The 19,995-nt window shown below is 42.8% G+C and overlaps 2 protein-coding genes across 5 annotated transcripts in view; one reads left to right on the top strand and one right to left on the bottom strand.

Moving 5' to 3' along the window:
• GKN2 (gastrokine 2) overlaps positions 1-19,995 on the top strand; it is a 326,024-nt gene that overhangs the window by 109,159 nt on the left and 196,870 nt on the right. The window lies entirely within an intron of this gene.
• The window catches only part of ANTXR1 (ANTXR cell adhesion molecule 1), a 221,603-nt gene that overhangs the window by 65,247 nt on the left and 136,361 nt on the right, over positions 1-19,995 (bottom strand). For all 3 annotated transcript variants that reach the window (XM_045446307.1, XM_045446308.1, XM_045446309.1), the window contains exon 14: positions 5,184-5,225. In XM_045446307.1, coding sequence (XP_045302263.1) covers positions 5,184-5,225 — 42 coding nt within the window. The remainder of the gene's footprint in view (positions 1-5,183; positions 5,226-19,995) is intronic.

The raw sequence follows: 19,995 nt of genomic DNA, 5'->3' as shown, positions 1-19,995 counted from the left end.
TGGTCTCACGAGTCTCCTAATTTTTTTAAAGAACAGGAGTACAAACATTGGAGACCATTTACTAGGGCCTTTTCGTTGCACAGGAGAGGACAGTCAGATCCAGAGAAATGAAGGGACCAGTGGAGTTGAAGTTCTGGTCCTGTTCCCTGATGCCTGGATCTCCCCCCTATTTGCACCCAGAGCTGCTCTTCCTTACATCCTCCCTCCCACCATGGACTTGCTGCAGCCTCTGGTCTGCGCTCTCCTGAGCATGTGCAGCAGGGGCTGGCCTTCCCACAACAGGAAATGCCGGGACTTCAATCTGCTCCACCAAGCCTGCCGTGTAATCCCCTGACCCGAGCTCGCCTGCCAAACTCAAACAACAACAGCAAAGACAACACAAAGGCCCAGGGTTTGACCAACGGGAGAGTCAGAATTTCCCTGCAGTTACCATGGCTCTGTTTACACATTCTAGAGACGGGAGGGTTTTGCAATCTTCAGAAGAGAAGGGAATCTTTGATGTGTCTTTTCATTTGGCCAAAAACTGATGGAGTAAAATCACAGTCCCCAGCAACGCCACAAAGAAAATCGGCAGCACCTGAAGTGAATCTCTACCTTGAATGAAGTATAAAGTCTCTCTTGCAAAGGCCCTCTCACACTGCCCTTCAAGAACATTAGCAGGGTGAGAAAGAACTTCTGGTACACAAATCCTCTGTGATTACTGGAGGACAGACAGGCTAAGCTACATTGCTTTGCGTGAACAAAGTAGTAGGGGTGGAGGGTTTGCAGGCAGCCAGCAGAAATGGGCACAAGAGAGTGGAGCTGAGATGCCAGGAAACTGCCAGGGTCCACCTGAGAAGAGGGCCCCAAGAGCCTCCTGGTGAACTGTGTTGCAACTCACCCTTGTACTTTTTTTTAAGGCCCTTCTGCAGATGCTCTTATGCCAGGGATGCCTTGGGGGGAGTATGGGAATCAGGTTTGCAAGATGGTGTTTGGCAAATGAAGAAGATGAGATAAGGCCTAAGCAAGAGGTAGGAGTCAGTGGTGCCGGAAGAAACTGCAGAGATTAGGGAGGGATGCTGGTTTCCCATCAGGGGAAGTTATCTATAAATCTTAACGGATGTGGTGGCCCCAGACATGTAGTTGGCTGCTGTTTGGGTAAAAGTGGCTGCACCATTACTCAGATGGTAGAGGCCCCTTCTGAACTGCTTGTCCTCAGGCAGCCCTGCTCCCGGAAGAAATAGCTCTAGAACATGGAATCTGACACACGCATTTGGTTAGCCCATAATTGGATTTGCCCTGTGCTGCCCTTGGACACTGAATTTTGCCATCTTTCTAGTCATACCAGGCTTAGGTACAAGCACATGCTTCAGCATTCATGGCTCCATGTGCTCGGAACATCCTTCCTCTACGTCTACTTATCATTTAGAATATCGCTGGCACGTAACCTATTCTGTGAAGAAGTCTTCGATTCAGTGCTCTATCATGGGCCAAACAAACTCTCAACCCTCAATTCACTGCACTGCACGTACCAGTGGGAATGATCTATGGAAAGGAGAATGGACCTGAAACAGAATTGAGCCCAAGGAAATGGTTTCATCTAACATTTCATTGACCTGTAACACATTTTAAACCCTTATGATAAGCCCTATATGGCCACCGACAACGGCCCCTTATTTGTCTATTCCTTCATTTGCTCACTCAAGCAACTGGAGTTGAGCGCCCCACTACTTGCCAGCACAGGGCTATATTTTGAGAAAAATAAAGACAATGGAAGGAATACAACTGTCAACAAGATTGTCCACATTTATAGAGGAACATGTTTGGTGAGGGTGATGACATGAGTAAAGGACCAAGGCCACTGAAACTCCCAGGCCCACGAGGCTCTGGGGGGCAGAACCCGAGGTAGAACTAGCTATCCTGTCTCATCTGAAGTCTTTGGGGAGAAGCCAGAGAAGTCACCCTCAATGGCAGTCTTGGAGATGAATTCCTAGGAGTGAATTGGCAAGTCAGAAAAATCCAACAACACTTCTCTATGTAAATACAAAAAATCCCAACTGACTTGAGATTTCCCCCTTCTGAGTTGCATTTAACATGTCATGACCCCATATCCTATCTCTTCAAATACACGCAATGATTAAGGACAGCACTGTGATTGTCCTGTATTCTTCAGTGAAGGATAGTGTATTTACTTTTTTAATAATGATGTTCCTTTTTCAAACTATTGACATACAGAATATTGAATTCTGAGACTGTTCTAGGACTTCTGTTTGGGGCGTACGTGTGTGTGTGTGTGTGTGTGTCTGTGTGTGTGTGCGCATGAGAGTGTGTACTTGATGACCACTGGAAAGAAGATGCCTGGCAGTAGCTTGGCCTTCCGCCTTTCAGAGTGGGGGTCTACTCTGGCTGTCTGTGTAGACATAGCTGTGAAGGGGTTCAACTTGTCTGTTCCTAGACAAGTTGTATAATTTTTCCATAGCTCTGTTTTCGCATCTAAAACATTCTTGCCACAGAGAAATTGTTAGGACGAGTGAGCATGATAATGAACCTAAAAATAAGTTCATTATTCAAGGCCAGGTGCTTATGGTTAATTGCATGCCCACCGTCAATGCCTTCAATATGCATCCCTCTCCCTCCCCAACAGAAAAACCATTGAAGGTGATTTAGAACTGAATCATCAGATGAAGTACTCCATTATTGGGTTCCCCCCTTAAGCTGCCAGTATTTTGGAGTAGCTAGAGGCCTCATGAGGAATCCTCACTCTGCTGCCAATTAGAGAGGATTCTCAACCCAAGAAATACCCATCTTAGTTGTTAAAATTGAGCCTTCTTCTTTTGTTGAGGTCTCAAAATTTTTCTTTGTCCTCTCTTTATATAGAGGTATCGCTGTTGGTTGCGTGGAATCTTGAAAAGTCACGCTTTTTTATATTATGCATTTTGATAATTCCTTATTAAAGAGGACCACTGAGAGCTTGTTATAAAGTTGTGTTCATTCTAAGTTTAGCTATTTAAATAGTACATGTGTCTCCCTTAGGATATGAAGCTTATAGAACTGATAAAAGCTTGGATAAATAATACCAAACTTGTTCACATATATGGCAGAGCGTTTGACTTCAGAGAGCTATTGAGTGTTAGACACTGTGTTAAGCTCTTCGGGGATAAATCCATGATTAATGAGATATAGATCCTGACCTTCAAGTAGCTAATGAACTTAACCTTTGATGCAGAAGAAAAGATCAATAAAATACCCTGGGAATGCAGAGAAGGGGGAAATGAGAAATTAGTCCTGATGGAAGGAATTCTAGAGCGTTTTGTGGAGATAATAATAGCACATGAGCTGTACCTGAAGGATTGACAGGATTTAAATGCAGGGAGCTGGAATGGAGAGGGTTCTAGAAGTCTAGATTCAGACTATGATTTTCAGGGCACTGTGTAAGATACTATGTAGGTATAGATTATGTTATCTGTGCCTGTGGGATTTCTTTCTTTCTTTCTTTCTTTTTTTTCTGCTGAAACATATTAGGAAGGAGATCAGGGCTGCTTAACTCACAAGGCCAAGGAACTTTCAAGGCCAACAAACATGTTGAGTGATCAGCACAGCCTGCAGTCTGCCCCAGCCAGCCCAGAAGCTCCTTGAGGTCTAACACAACCCTTTAGATCTCAAGCATCCTAGGGTTGTCCTTCTGTTTCAGAAGCCAGGTCTGCCTTCTTCAGGTAAAAGTAGGACTTCTATAGAAATATTAGATGAAACTAGGTGGTTTTGGGTAAACCACACCCCACGGTCTTGTACCTAAGTCCCCTGGTGTGTTTCGACCACAGTGGCTGCTTCCAAAGGCAAATGCAGAGTCAGCACCAGAAAAAAGGGCAACAGCTCCTTTAACTGAACATAATAAGGGGAGGGAACATTCTTCACCTCGGGGCAAACAGAGCAACTTCATCAAGCAAAAGCCTCTTGCCCTATTTTCCTTTGGGAATATAAGAGACAGCTGCACATAACAGAAACAGCCAAATTGGAACCCGTGGAACTAGCCACGGTGCTTTCTCTTGAAGGATTAAGAAAGGCTTTTGTGGATGTAAAGAGGGTTTTATCCTCCCTCTTTGCACAGCAATGTAATTTCCTCCCTTGATTTCTGGGCAAAAAGTTAGCATTCCAACAATATGTGCTTTAATTGAGTGCAGCTATTAAATCCCTTGGCTTACATGCATATGGTTCAGGATATAACAGACTCGTGGAATGTTAAATTCAATCATTATTCTTTCTGTATGCAGGAAACTTGATGAAGGCATTGGTTAGAGGAATGGCCAGGGGGCAGTGCTCCGTTTGCATACAATAGACCTTAGGGATTGAGGACCGTGAACTTGAATCCTCACCCCTATGTCTTTTGATCCCACTGTTTTCAGACCTGTACCCTGGTTTCTAAATTGGTGAGTGATGCATCCAAAGGAGGCCTGTTGCTCTGAGAGTGATCAGAGGATCAGAAAAGCCACCGGCCGGATATTCCTGCCCAGGGATTCTCCTTCTCACCATTAGCCTTTAATGCCTCCACCATATTCTACCCTAGGCCACGCTTGCACCAGAACTGCTTACTGGCCCATTTATGGTGGAGTCTAAGATGTTTTTCCCCCCTCAAATGATGAAGATTTGGGAGCAAGGCCAGGATATTAGCATATCTTCTCCCACCACCACCTCCCCCCCCCCCCCCTACATTATTATTACTGCCTGGCTAATCTTTAGGCATTGTGTTAAATTAAAGAAAAACGGAATACTTCAGCATCAGGCTGTTCCTAGAATCACTAATTGTTTGGAGAATGTATCAAATTTGCCCTGATCTACATACATGAAGCATAGTCTCTGCAGGGAAAAGAGAAACCTAAAATGTCCGTTTTAAAGGGAAAAATTGTATTGATAAAAATATTTATATTTGCATCTCAGATTTTATCTTTGCAGGTGGAAAACGCTCCCAAACTATTCTGTCCGTGGCTGCAGTTCAGTTCAGTTTCTGTTCAACCTTGGTCAGTTCAGTTTGTTCAACCTTGGTTCGGAAAGGACCAAAAACTTCCCTCCCTGCTACCTCAGATACAATGGGAGCCTGGGCCTGACTCGGCTCTGTGTTGCAGGGGCCTGAGTCCTGGGCCAGCCCAGCCCACTCTCTGCTCCACTTTACCACTCTGTCCATCCCGCTGCACCCTGCTCTGGTCACTTACCTCACTCTCCTCAGCAGGGGGTGGAGGGACCTCCTTGATAATCTGAAAAGGGGGGAAAAAAAAGAGAACAAGTCAGTGGAAATATTTGGCCACCTGCTCTCCAACAGGCCTGTCCTCAAGAAATGCCTTGGTAGTATGGCCATAATTACCACCACAATGGGCCCAAGCAAGAAAGGCTTAATCAATGCCATGATGTGTCTTTCTGGGCAGTATAGCTCAGTTAGTTACAGCATGATCCAGACTGAGGGTTCCATTTTCAATTGTGTCTGTTTTATACAGAGAAAAAATATTCCACAAGTAAGTTTCATCTCTTATCCCAGGGTTGCTATCTTGCAAATGTATTCACTCACTTATGCATCCAGTCATTCATGCATCAAATCCTCTATCTACCCATCCAAACTGCTACACATTTAACAAAGAGCTACACCCAATATAAGTTAAGATGATGCTGCAGAAATGGGTCAGGTATGGACCACACTCAAACTACTGGCAGTCTTGTTAACTGTCGCCGGCCCCAAATGGTACCTGCCCCAGGAGGGAGAGTGTGATGATCAGACCAATTCCCGACAGAGGGCAGCAAAGGAGGGATAACCTGGGATTTCTTTCAGGACCCTGACATTTAAGGGGTACAAAGATTTACATTACAATGCTATAAGATTGTATGCTGCAACTTCCCCATCATCAGGGCTGAAGAGAGATATGTGGACAGTCTAGGCAGGGAAAGCGATCTGGAACCCCTTCTAATCAATGAGAGGATGATCGACACATGGGAGGAGGATGGTTTGGTGACAGTGAGCAGCTTCTCCTCTTACTTGTCCCCAGTTTGCTCACCCCATGCATAAAAGGAAAGCCCCTGTAGTTAATTATATTAGAGTCTTTTACAAAGCGGCTTGGCCATGTCCCCTGGGGGCTCCCTCCTCTCCCCCATGCTTATTAGAATTTTGAGTCCCCTACGTGTAGTCTTTTCCTTAGACAATTCTGGTAAATACAGACTTATTATATATCTCTTGATGTCCTAGTGTCAGGGCTGTTTGTGCCCGGATGCTCGGGCACTGCCCACAGGACGAACCAGATCCTTAATCTTCTAGTTGGAAAGCTCTCCCGGTTGCTGACCTGGCTGCCTATTGGGCATCAAGGTCTTCCTCACCTTTCCCTCACGAGCACATGTCTCCTTTGATTTGATGATTATTTGGGGCCTCATTTGGGCTCTGATCCCCACTGCTCTCACCCACACTACCATTATCTGTAATGTTATCTCTGTATGTTGAGACAGGCTACTGACTGGACGTTGTATTAACACCAGTCAGGGAACGAAGACTCCAGCCATCTAAAAGGATGGTATTCAATTAATTAAGAGGCAGAGGTTAAGGGCTCCAGGGGTTTCAAGCTGCCATTTCATCTGCCTCCACTTCCTGGCCACTGTGGGAAGCCTTCTGAAGGTCTTTGGAAAGCACGAAGCCATGATTTTGCTCACCCACTCAACACTGGCTCTGAATTCCTTAGGGGAAATCTCTGAGGAGGGCCATTACTGATTTTAAAACAGGAAATGTGATGATTTGAAAACAGGAAATGTCCAGAAATTGGAGGGAGGAGTGAGGAGCTGGGGATGGCAATCTGGAATGCATCTCTTCTCTTAGGGCAGGGTTGGGAGGGGAGTGAGAGGGAGAGCAGGATATTTGGGAAACCCAGACAGATGTTGACAAGAGTGCTGTGGGCAGTGTGCATGACAAGTATGCTGGGCATACAGAGAGGTTCCATGCAGAACAGCTGGGCTTCTGTCTTCACAGTGCTACCAGCTTCCTCCCTCACCGCATGGAAGTGCAGCATCGTTGTCCAATGTGAACCCCAGACCTGCCTTTTTCTGATTGTGAAGATTTGACAAATCCTTGAACCTCCCTGAGCTCTACTCTCCTAATCTGTTAAATGGGAATAATGTGACCTTGTAGCGTCATGATGAACAATAATGTTTGTCAAACATCTGGTATAGAGTGGGTGTTCAGTAAACGGTGTGTGCATTATTATTCTCCTTTTCCTTTCTTTCCTTTCTCCTTTCTCTGTCTCTCCTTTATTACCCCTTTAAGGAAGGTTTCACTTGACTCCCTGCGTATACTAAATGACTATGTATGGTGGTTTCCAAGCCAGAGCTTCATAAAATGAGTAAGACAGGAGGCTGGTGTTCAGAAAGTGGTCAGGGGGCTTGAGAGTGACCAGGGACTTCAGGGTGGTGAGCATCAGTATGTTTCGCCACATATGTGTAGGCACATGACATCAGCCAGGAAGTGTAGCACCACGTGGCCTATCACTCAGACCAACCCAACTGCGGTTGCCATTCAGTGTCACTTACTGAGTATTTATTGAGTTCTACATCTACATCCACTATTGAATGTCCAAAGGGGGACCTACAAGACAACGCCAAGATACAAAATTTATTAAGTATTAATCTGTAATCCAGATTCCATGCTTACGCACTGTAAATGGACACCCGAGCTTCTGGAAAAATGCCACCATGTTCAGGTAAACAGGATTAGGCACCTCCAATCTGGCCTTACTGGTTGGGTGTCTGGCTGCATTGAGCAGGAATGAGGAAGAAGTCTTCCTGGTGCTTCAAGCTCCACCACCACCCAGCCTCCTCCCCTGGGACAGGGAGCAGCTTGCCATAGGACAACAGGAGAGCATTTCAAAGCTTGATCCAGAAGGGCAAAGTTGAAGTCATGACATGATTATTCCAAGCTGCGAAGCTGGACGGGCTGTCTGTGAATGAGCCAAAGCCCCGTGCCAAGACCGGCACATGGGTCCCCAAAGGAGTGCTCTGCACATCGGCCCTCTCCACCTCACCCCTGCGGAAGACCAGAGCTCATGCCTAGAAGAGAAGCTGGGCAACATACCGTGTCGCTCTTGAGCCTGCGGTACCACCACAGCCTTGCTGCACAGTGGCCCAGGGCCCACCGGATAAAACTCAACCTGCATCTCCACAAGGCCTGTGTGATGTGGCCCCACCTCTCCACTTCATCCCTCTTCACTCTTCCCTTCACTTTTTGAGCTTCAGCGTCTTGGTCACCTTTCTGCTTCTTCCATGCACCCCATTGCTTCTCACTTGTAGCGTAAATGCTTGCTATCCCTCAAGCTCTCCTCTATGGGATCTCACATAGCCCAGTGTCTTTTGTAGCCCTTTTAATTAACAGATTAATTCAACACTTCTTTGCTTCCAACTAGTGTGACTAGAAAGTGTTTATTTCTAACTAGAACGCAAGTTAGAACCAGGGCTAAGCACGGCCAAGAAAAGGCTTGATTTGGCCCACTGCCCTTCTTAGAAGGTTCCGGGAGATTCCTCTTGGTTGTGAGTGGGCTCGTCAGATCCTTCCCCATTAGGGGGACACATAGAAGATGGTAGGTTGAAGAGCTCCTTAATTAATGTTTCAAAGGAGAACATTCAATAAACGTATTTATGGAATAACATGGTAGAACTGAATGGGGGGTAAATCTGGGGACATGCTTTTCCTCCAGAGGCCGGCAGCACTTCTCCACCTACTACCATCTTTAGCTTGGGTATTTTGAATGGTCTGAAGGTGACCATTTGCTTCCTTGGGAGAACTGCCCTGGAAATCCTTCTGCGTTGATGTAAATTCTGTCTTGAGGTAAAGGGGATAAGAAAAATGAGATGGAATATGGACTTCTGAATTCTATTAGTGTTTCTTTGCTATCTGAGAATTTCTTGAAACTATCTCTGCTGTGACTTGGGAGAAATTCCCCCTCTCCCCTCTTATCAGTTTTAGCCATGTTTGCGTAGGTAGACATGAGATAGGGTTGGATTTGACAGAGGCTGTTGTATGGATAAAGGAGAGAAAAGACCAGGTAGAAACTTATTAAACTGAAATCTTAATGACAACTTCTCATTGAGTCAAAACAAATGAGAGTTTTGCGTACACCCCTGAGTCTGGCTACTGGAAATGGTAATGATGAAGGTGTGGAGGTAGAGCTGGCATGGTGTGAACACAGTAGGAAGATCATATATACCCAGGTCCTGTTTGATACCTAGGAACCTTACTCTGGTCTTATGAGTCAAGTTCAACCGTTTAGGTCTCTGTAATGCTCTCTTTGAAAATTAATTTTATAAAATGTTAAGGCGAAATATAGCACCTGGTGAGTTTATTTTGCTTATTTTTTTTTTCCTCTAGAAGTATTCAAGTTTTGCTCCTAATTTGTATATTTTGATCATTGCCACTTGGTTTGCTCTTGCTAACTTTACTGCTACCGTCCTGTGTAGTGGAATGCAGAATGTAATCTATGCAGTTTTTCACACAGGTACCTCTCTTCTACCAGACGAGAACCACACTGGCTCACCAGACATTCCATTTAAAGCTGTGAGTCAGGTCAACATGCTCATGAGAAGCAGGAGGATGCCAGGCCGGGCTATTCCCACGTGGTCCCCTGCTATGTCCGCACCACCATTTCACATCTCTCCTCTTTATCTTTTCTGACTCCTCTCTGTGGCAGCAGTTGGCTGTAGGCTAAGCTGTATGAGCTCATTTTAGACAGATGTTCATCTTATGGCTTGAGAAGTGGGACAAAACAGAGGACTTCTTTTTGGGCTCCCTTTCTCCATAAACTGTATTTAGGGGTTCAGTATCCTTACACAACCTGGATGAGAAGCATCTCCCACAACCCCCTCTACACTGAAGGTGTGGTTCTCTTGTTGCAAAGGAGACACTTCCTTGATGCACAACCAGTTGTGTTGTCCAGACCAAGTTCAAGAGAACCGCTTAAAAAATACTACTCTGTTAACAAAATTAGGAACATGTCCTCTAATTTGAACTCAATTTTAAACTTCACTGAGTGTCAGAGGTACCTGGAGGGCTTCTTAAAACACAGATTTCTGGGCTGCATTCTGTAGTTTCTCATTAGTTGGTCTGGAGTGAGGTCCTTGCATTTCTAACGAATTCTCAAATGACACTTATGTTCCTGGTCCATGGACCACACTTCGAGAATTATGAATTAGCTTATTTCTAACAATGCTAGCTTCAGTTAGGTATTCAGGGGTATGTTGTTGCTTCAGGTCAGACATTCCTGTTGAGAGTTGCTTATGGCTGATTAAAAACACTGGTTTCGAAAATGTTTCAGTCTAACAATTATGGTATCCCTGTTCTATTGTCAGGAACTATGGGATCTCGATTGCCCGTTTGTCAGCGCATTGGGGAAGACATGGAACTGTTTCTGGAGGAATCTCTCAGCTCTGCCTGCAGGCACTCTCTTGCTTTCTCTAGTGAGCATTTGTGCTCATCTGCCTGCAGAGCTGGCAGGGCCTGGATTCTTGGACCTGGCCCTGGAGCAATCCTAGCCAGATAGTTCCCTGGGAGTTAGGACACAGATCTTAGCTTTCACAGTCTGCACTGTCAGCAGTGAACTCACTGAACTGTTCATGTTTGCATCTTTGCATCTTTCTTCTGCACTGGACTCTCAGCCCCTAGAAGACATGTGTGTTCTTGGCCATCTTTTATCTCCTGGCATGTGGCTCAATGCTTGTTACTCAGTTACTATTTCTGGGAAGAATGGGTTTGCATTCCCACGGAGGAAAAGGTAAATAAAGAAAGCATTCCTTATTATTCTAAACTTCCTTGCCTCTCAGATAAGCACTTGAATGATTCAAGATTCAGGACTGGTCTCTCAACTGTCCATATAAATGCTTCTTTAGCAGTTAATATGCTAACAGTGCCAACTGCTGAGAGTCGGTTGTGACACTTAGATGCATCACGAGGATCTCATTAGGGTCATAGGTTGGATTTATATTAATTATAGTACTTCATTGGATACATCTATACCCCATTCTATTCCCTAGCCCCAGCCTCCAAGTAAACTCACTTGCCTGTAGTTCAAGAGTCCACTTTCCAAGCATAGTGTCCCAAACTAAATTTCTATTAAGGCTTCCTGAAAATTTGAAGGTGACAATTGCAGTCTCTTTTATTACAATACAGGTATGTAATATGTGAATCTGTTCATATGTGGTAGGTAAACTTGGCATAAAATCAGTAAACTATGAGATCAGTGTACCTCAAAATTTGATTTTTCATGAGGCAAAAGAGAAGATTTTATATATATATATAATATATATCATATATATATGATATATATGTAATATATATATTATGTATAATATATATATTACATATATATCATATGTATACATATTATGTGTATATCATAATATATATTACATATGTATATGTATGTATACATATTATGTGTATTACATATGTAATTACATATTACATATGTATATGTATGTATACATATTATGTGTATTATATATGTATATGTATGTATACATATTATGTGTATTACATATGTAATTACATATTACATATGTATATGTATGTATACATATTATGTGTATATCATAATATATATATTACATAATACATACAATATTACATATATATCATATATATGTATCATATATATATTATGTATAATATATATATTACATTGTATATATACAATATATATATATTACATATATATGATATATATGATATATATATGTAATATTGTATGTATTATGTAATATATATTATGATATATATGATATTATGATATATTATATATATTACATATATAATATATGATACATATATTATATATATTATATATAATATATATTAGTTTTTATAGTTTTATTAGTTTTATAGTTTTATTATATATAATATATATATTAGCTTTTTAAATGTTTATTTATTTTTGAGAGATAGAACACAAGCAGGGGAGGGGAGAGAGAGGGAGATACAGAATCTGAAGCAGGCTCCAGGCTCTGAGGTGTCAGCACAGAGCCTGACGTGGGCTTGAACCCACAAACCATGAGATAATGACCTGAGTCAAAGTTGGACGCCCAACTGACTGAGCCACCCAGGCCCCCCTATATTAGTTTTTTTGTGTGGTAAAAATCACATAACATAACACTAAACATATTAAAGTGTGAGGGAATTATATTTGGTGCCACCGAATAGCATCAGGTGAATGTGAAGGTGCTGTCCAGCTGCCAGCAGTGGCCTGGGAGGCACACACAAACCCCCACACACCGTGGCTGCTTTCTCACTTCCGTTTACCCTTGTTCAACGCAAGTTATATTTGCTCCTGAGCTTATGTGCTTTTCCTCATGAAAGCATTGAATATACATCCTCAAAACCAGTGTGTGTCCTGCTCATAAGAATCCAGGGATTGAATGAAGGAGGAGAGGCTTAAGCGTGTGGAGGAGAAGCTTGTAACACAAGAGAAGATGGGACATCCTGTGACCAACACGAGTAAAAGTGCCCACACTGAGCTTCGTCAGGGGCCACACTGAAGAACCAAAAGAAAGGAGAATGGAACTCAATGGGAGCCATCATTGGCCTTAAAGAGGATTGAGGCACGTGCCATGGATTGAAGAAAAGGTTATCGCACCATGAGCAGCAGAACAGCACTTTCGTGGCATGAGGTCTGACTGGAAACCACAGAAATTGTCTTTTTTTTTGTTATGAAAAGAAGAACCTGGCAAAACAACAAAAGCTGGACTCCTATTTTAAGCTGGCGCAGAAGGAATAACAAGACAGTGAGTCACAGCCGTCCACCTCTGGTGTCGTGACACTTCGTCCTAAGAATGTCTTTCCTTCCGTTCTGCCTCCGTAACTCAAAGCCACAGTGCTACATCATACTCACATGCCCCCGGAAACTTCAGGAGTTTATTTTTACAAATCGAGGCAAAGTGGTATATTTAGTGTAGCATAATTTAAATTAAGAATCTAAGATGCTTAAAATGGCGGAGTTTTATTGGGTTTATTATTCATTTTTTTGAAGTGTATTGTTTTATTAGACTACACAGGTTTGAATGCTCTCCTCTGAACTCATTTCCCCCATTAGTCCTGTTATTTTCATGCAGCCCAAATTCCATAATGCAGTGGTATTTTTAGGGACACGTGTTATAGGAGAGATGATGGTATTTAGAGAACTTTTGATGTACCTGCTACTTAACCATTGTTAACTCTGGAGAGGACAAAGGAACCACTAACTGGACCTGACTTCCTTACCTAAATTCTGGTCTTTGTGCTTTCCATGTGTATTATAAAACCTCAAGGAATCTGAGTAATAATATTCCTTGGGTATTTGGTAATTTGGGATTGTGAGCTCATGGATAATTTGCATTTACCTATGGGAATCCTATGAGGATTGCATTGAAGGATCAACATGCCACAGAGGATTCAAATTTCCTTCTGCAGATTCCTAAGTACTTCCAAACTGACAACTTTTCTCGGTTTGCAATTTACAGAACCACAGGTAAGACACATTTGAACTCTAAAACTGAGAGATTATGGTTTTGAGTTCTTAGGGACATACATGTACACATGCACCAAGCCCATGGCCTAGCCTTATATGCAAGTTCCCAGCTTTAGGCAGAAGACTCCATTCCAACTCCCAAACTTTTATGTATACCAAATGTCTAGGTTATTGAGATCAGAAAATCTTCCCCCTCTAGGACTGCTATAGGGTCAGCAAACCATCTGATTTCCAGATCCTTCTTTATTTTGGCCCTGGAAATGTCTTCTGTTTTCTGATGAGCCTGGATATATATTTGAAACAACTTTTATTATATTTTTTTCTAGGAATTTTTTTCTTTGTTTTGCTATGTAGTCCTCACTATATCACCATTGAGAGTAATTGATTTTTCACAAATGATTACTTCTTGCATGCTTAGAGGGGTTAGCTCAAATAAATACTGTATGGAGATGGCTAAAGATTTTTGGGTCCTTAGATCTAAAACACTGCTTATCTTGAGACTTCTGGCTTGATCTCTTAGCACTAACTCTTCTGCTGGCTCATGGCCTCATAGGTTCTGTGTGAGGAGAAGCTATCAGAACAGAGCTGTGTAAACAAGAAATGCCAGTCGAGCTCTGAAAGCCATCTAACAAGGGCTTCAATTTCACAGGTAGAAGGGGATGCTTGCTCTCATGCTTTAAATTCTAGACTTCCATTCTGATACCCAAACTTTATAATAACTATTCTTCTAATTAAAACTAAAAAAAAAAAAAACAAGGGAAAATGGGCAACTTGATGTGGAAAACATCGAGGAAGTAGGATATTCCAGCTAATGGCAGAGAAGTCAATCTTTCTACTATACGAACAACCTAAATGTAATAGAAACCTCACAGCTGACTGGAGTGGGTTAGTGCTGTCCAAGTACTGCCTGGACCCAGTAATTTTACCCTGTTGTTTAGCAAAGGCTAATGCCAAGGGTGTTGATCTAGAATGTAGTACAAGAAATTTTCAAAGAAATGAGGTCAACTTTTTTCTTTTTTTGCATTTGGAACTCAAACTTCAAATGTTTTTGGCCTCCCAACTCATCTGTCTTAAAAAAAAATTTTTTTTTCTTAATGTTTATTTATTTTTGAGAGAGAGAGAGAGAGAGAGAGAGCAAGCAGGGGAGGGGCAGAGACAGAGAGAAAGGGAGATACAGAATCCAAAGCAGGCTCTGGGCTCTGAGCTGTCAGCACAGAGTCCCATGCGGGGCTTGAACTCACCAGCCATGAGATCATGACCTGAGATGAAGTCAGATGCTTAACCAACTGAGCCACCCAGGCACCCTCAACTATCTCTCTTAAGACTCATCTGGTCTTATTTGCCTAATTTGCCTTAAAAGGGCAAATGTCTCGATAATTAAAATGAGAGTAATGAGTGGCAGGCATTTTACATTAGTCAATCAGGCCTATGTGGCTTACATGGTAACTTAAAAGAATAACTGTGTATATTCCCCATTAGATAATATGTCCCCATCACCACAAAACTCTATTAAGTGAAACAGTTCAAAGAAATCCATGAATTCAGATTCCCTGAGGCTTGAAGAAGGAGTGTCTGGTCTGCCTGGGTTACATGCAAGGTGATTCCAGCCATGAGTAGTGCCTATAGGATCTGAGCAGGGCACATAGGGAACAGGAAGACATAATGATGTTCGTAGCATGTCAAGCTTGTTGGCTTCGATGCAGCCTCTGAGCAGGCCAGGAAGGAGGCAGCCCGTCAGAACTCAGGAATCTGCTCTTTCCACTGTTCGAGCATTCTCTAGGACTATGTTACCCAAACAGTGTTTGGTAGAATACTAGTGCCCCTCCAGGTGTCTGTATGTTAATAGATATTTGAAAGGGTGGGGGGATAGGGATAGGCTAAGGAAGGGTTCCAGCGTCAAAATAAGTTTGGGGATTCACAGCTCAAATTATCTTATGAAACATTCTGAGAAGTCCTGCAGTGAAGTCAGTTATTCAATTTAGTTTAATAGTGTCTTTCAAACTCATTGTCTAAATACTCCTGTTCTGAAGCATACCTGTTCACGTCTTGCAGGTACTATTGTTCCATGGACATAGTTTGGACATGCTATCCCTGATTACTTACATCATATGATCCTCTGGTCATTTTGATGTGTACTCAGTTTTGAGAACCACAGGCCAGGGAATCTCGAAAGGGAGGAATAGATTTACTTATAGGAGGTAAGAATATAAAGAAGCAACTTTAGAGACGATATGGTTCCAGTTTTTACATTTTCCAAGTGGGGAAGTTAAGGTGGAAGGATTTGCCCAATCCTGTGAGTGAAGAGGAAGAACCCAGTTGTCTTTAATGACAGCTCACCTCTTTTCATTTCACCCAGCAAGCATGAGGATGGCAGTGGCTGGGTTATAAGTCAAGTCACAAGGCCAGCCTGGCAGGGATGAGGGAAGCCACAAAGCAAGAACAGACTGGGTGTATGCGGTGTGTGGTGTAGAGCTGCAGGGGTGAGGACAGGCCATGGCAGAGTTCTGTATGCTAGTGAGAAATAATCTTGTAAGCTGCAGAGTGAGGAGTCTCCAGATGGAAATGGGTGGAGGCTGGAAAGGGACCTAAAGAGCAGGATGAGTCTAGGCTCAAGATGCTTGGCTAAGGAGCTGTTTGCACCAGTCAGGTTTCTATTAAACAGACTATCAGTAAATCCCTTTGCTGATGTTAAGCTTGGCTGCCTGGCCCTACAAATTAAATATTATGCTTTAAGGTGTGGAAAGCATTATTTGAAGACTTTATTTCAATAAGGCATATCAAGTTCTTGATTAATTTTTGTCCCTTGCAAGTTGTCATTGGGGATGTCGAAGGGACTTAATTTGTTAAACTGTTCTTGAAATTCAATAAAGTGAATGAGACATGATCTTTTTTACGGTGCTTTAAAAACTGTTCATAAGATACCTACAAAGCCATTACAAACAAAACAAAACCGAGCAGAATTTTGCTTATATAGGGAAAAACTCTGGATGCATGCACACTATCCTATCTCAACAAACTGAATAAAAATATTTGCCTTTATATGAACAGAAATATAATGATTTGATTTCACCTAAAGAGCATCATTTAATTAGTTGGATTTCAGAAGATCAGAAGAACTGTAACTTTATAGCAGGGTCTCTTTTTTTTTTTTCTTTCTAATTGTGATAAAAAACACATAACCTAAAACTTATCTTAACCATTTTTTCTTTTTCTTTTTTTTTTTTTTAATTTTTTTTAACGTTTATTTTTGAGACAGAGAGAGACAGAGCATGAATGGGGGAGGGTCAGAGAGAGGGAAACACAGAATCTGAAACAGGCTCCGGGCTCTGAGCTGTCAGCACAGAGCCCGACGCGGGGCTTGAACTCATGGACTGCGATATCATGACCTGAGCCGAAGTCGGCCTCTTAACCGACTGAGCCACCCAGGCGCCCCTCTTAACCATTTTTAAGTGTACAGTTCAGTAGTGTTACGTATATTCACATTGTTATGCAATCAATCTCCAGAATTTTTTAAAAAGATTTTATTATTTTTTTAAAGTTTATTTATTTTGAGAGAGAGAGCGTGCATAAATGGGGGGGGGGGCAGAGAGAGAGAGGGAGAGAATCCCAAGCAGGCCCTGCACTGTCAGTGCAGAGCCTGAAGTGAGGCTTGATCTCACGAACGGCAAAATCATGACCGGAGTCAAAATCAAGAGTTGGATGCTCAACCGACTAGCCACTCAGGCACCCCTAAGATTTTCTTTTTTTATTTTATTTCATTTTTTTTAATTTTTTTTTCAACGTTTATTTATTTTTGGGACAGAGAGAGACAGAGCATGAACGGGGGAGGGGCAGAGAGAGAGGGAGACACAGAATCGGAAACAGGCTCCAGGCTCTGAGCCATCAGCCCATAGCCTGACGCGGGGCTCGAACTCACGGACCGCGAGATCGTGACCTGGCTGAAGTCGGACGCTTAACCGACTGCGCCACCCAGGCGCCCCATTTTATTTTATTTTTTAAAAAATGTCTATTATTTATTTTGAGAGAGAGTGTGTGAGAGTGAGCATGAGTGGGGGAGGGCAGAGAGAGAGAGAGAGAGAGAGAGAGAGGGAGAGAGAGAGAATCCCAAGCAGGCTCCATGCTGTCAGCACAGAGCCTGACAAGGGGCCTGATTCCATGAACTGTGAGATCATGACCTGAGCTGAAATCAAAAGTCAGATGCTCAACCGACTGAGCCACCTAGGTGCCCCTTTAAGATTTTTATTTTTAAGTAATGTCTACACCCAACAGGAGGCTCAGACTAACAACCCTGAGATCAAGAGTCACATCTTCTACCGACTGAATCAGCCAGCTGCCTCACCAGAATTTTTTATCTGGCAAAATACAGTAAGATCTTTTTACTTGGGATTCCTGATATACCATTAACCTCCCAAGAAAGTGGGCACATTTCTACGATTTTATTTAAGAAACTGCCATAAATGTCTTTTGTTATGTAATTTGATACATATAAAACATTACATTGCAACATCCATGTAATTTATGAAATGCAGGACTGCCTGCATTTTCTAGAATAGTAGCGCTCTCGGGGCGCCCGGGTGGCGCAGTCGGTTAAGCGTCCGACTTCAGCCAGGTCACGATCTCGCGGACCGTGAGTTCGAGCCCCGCGTCAGGCTCTGGGCTGATGGCTCAGAGCCTGGAGCCTGTTTCTGGTTCTGTGTCTCCCTCTCTCTCTCTGCCCCTCCCCCGTTCATGCTCTGTCTCTCTCTGTCCCAAAAATAAATAAAATGTCGAAAAAAAAAAAATTTTAGAATAGTAGCGCTCTCATATCATTGATTCATTGTTGACCTTTTCTCTACGCATTCAAGTCATTCAAAACATTTACTTTTCTAATATATTTCAGCTCTTTTTTTTCATGATTCTCTTCTCATTTAGGTTTCTTAATCTTCTTCTTTTTAAAGTTCAACTTAGAGATTTCAGTAATATTGGACCAAACTTATGAGTAGATGGAGTGGCCACCACATGATTTAAAGGGGCATTCTGCAATGCCCCTTGTGGAACTGAGGCAGGGCTTTATTTCTTTCTGGTTAAATATTGACCCTTGAATTCCCTTTTTGAAAATGCAAATAAGTCCAGGGTGATATAGTCCAATACCTCTTTCCCTTTCAGTGTGGGTGTTTTTGTGCCAATGAATCAACGTAGAAATCTTAGAAGCCAAAGGTTTACCTGGGGATCCTGAGGGCCGATTCAGGAAACACTAAAATGTTTTGATTCAGGATCTATCTGGCCAATTACCTGTCTCTTCCCATCAGTCGTGATGGATAGACAATACTATGCTATGTGGGCAGTAAGTCACCCCAGGTTCCATTCAGCTGGAGGGTAAGAGCCCAGAGGGAATGGGGTCCTTTAAGAAAGACAAAATGCAATAGGCAGCACAGGTCACCCTTCAGATTTCTTCTGCCAGACAAGGCCAGCAAGAAGCAAGGATGCTGAGGCAGAGAGCAGGACTGATAGTAACCACTGTGTCTGGTCTGCTCCTACTGGTCCTTACATTTTAAAATGCTCCTTATGATCAGTAAATAGCAATCTGAATGCCTGCCCTTCTACCCCCAGCAACCCTCCAGGATTTTGTGGACTGCCCCCCACCCCTGCCCCATATCCAGCCACTAAAGGGTTGATATTTGGCTCAGTTGGGGTGGAGAGCCTTGCAGGTTGTTAAATGTTTTGCATATCACTCCTGGAGAAAACTTTGCAACAGAGACAAACCTCTTGTACCCCACATTTCGCAAGACGCTTCTGCTCCCTGGCTGTTTCCCATCATCACGATGCTGCTTTAGTACCTAGTCAGGGGGCATTTCCTGCATTTCCTTGGGACAAGGCAGGGAGAATGACAGAGGAAGCTTTCAGGACTGTCATTTACAAGGATGCTCTCTGCTAGTCCCAGAGCTGTGGCTAGAGGTGCTATCCTTCAAGGGAGAGAAACTTCCTGCATCTTCTGAACCAGGATCCTGGAATGGGGTGGGAGGTGATGTTTGCCCTCTTCCTGTGTACTCCCTTTAGAAAACACATGACTTTATCTTGTCGCCTCGGATCTCATCACTCTTCAAGAAAGCCACTGGTCAACAAGTAGTTTCTGGGGGCACACCAAGCATCAGAGCCCTGGCCAGCTTTCAGAAATAGGGGTGAGGGCAGTTTTTATACACATCATAAACAGGAAAATGAATCTCTAAGATCTTCCCTTGTAAAGAGATCCTTTGGGACTTACAAAAGCAGATCACATTAAGACATTTTGGCTGCTTTCCAAAGCAACATGGACTTAACCAGATAAATTCATTGAAAAATATTTTGAATATTGCAAAACAATCTGGCCTTGGGTGACACTGCTTCCAGTAATAAAAGACATTATTTCAGAGACCTTTCCCTGGAAATTAAAACCACAATGAGATATCACCTCACAACAATTAGAATGGCCAGCTGTCATCAACAAGACAAAAGATAACAAACACTGGTGAGGATGTGGAGAAAAGGGAACCCT

The sequence above is a fragment of the Leopardus geoffroyi genome, chromosome A3, assembly GCF_018350155.1.
Source record: "Leopardus geoffroyi isolate Oge1 chromosome A3, O.geoffroyi_Oge1_pat1.0, whole genome shotgun sequence".
In the NCBI taxonomy this organism is placed as follows: Eukaryota; Metazoa; Chordata; class Mammalia; order Carnivora; family Felidae; genus Leopardus; species Leopardus geoffroyi.
The sequence above is the reverse complement of the archived record's forward strand: the minus strand, read 5'-3'. Positions and strand labels throughout refer to the sequence as shown.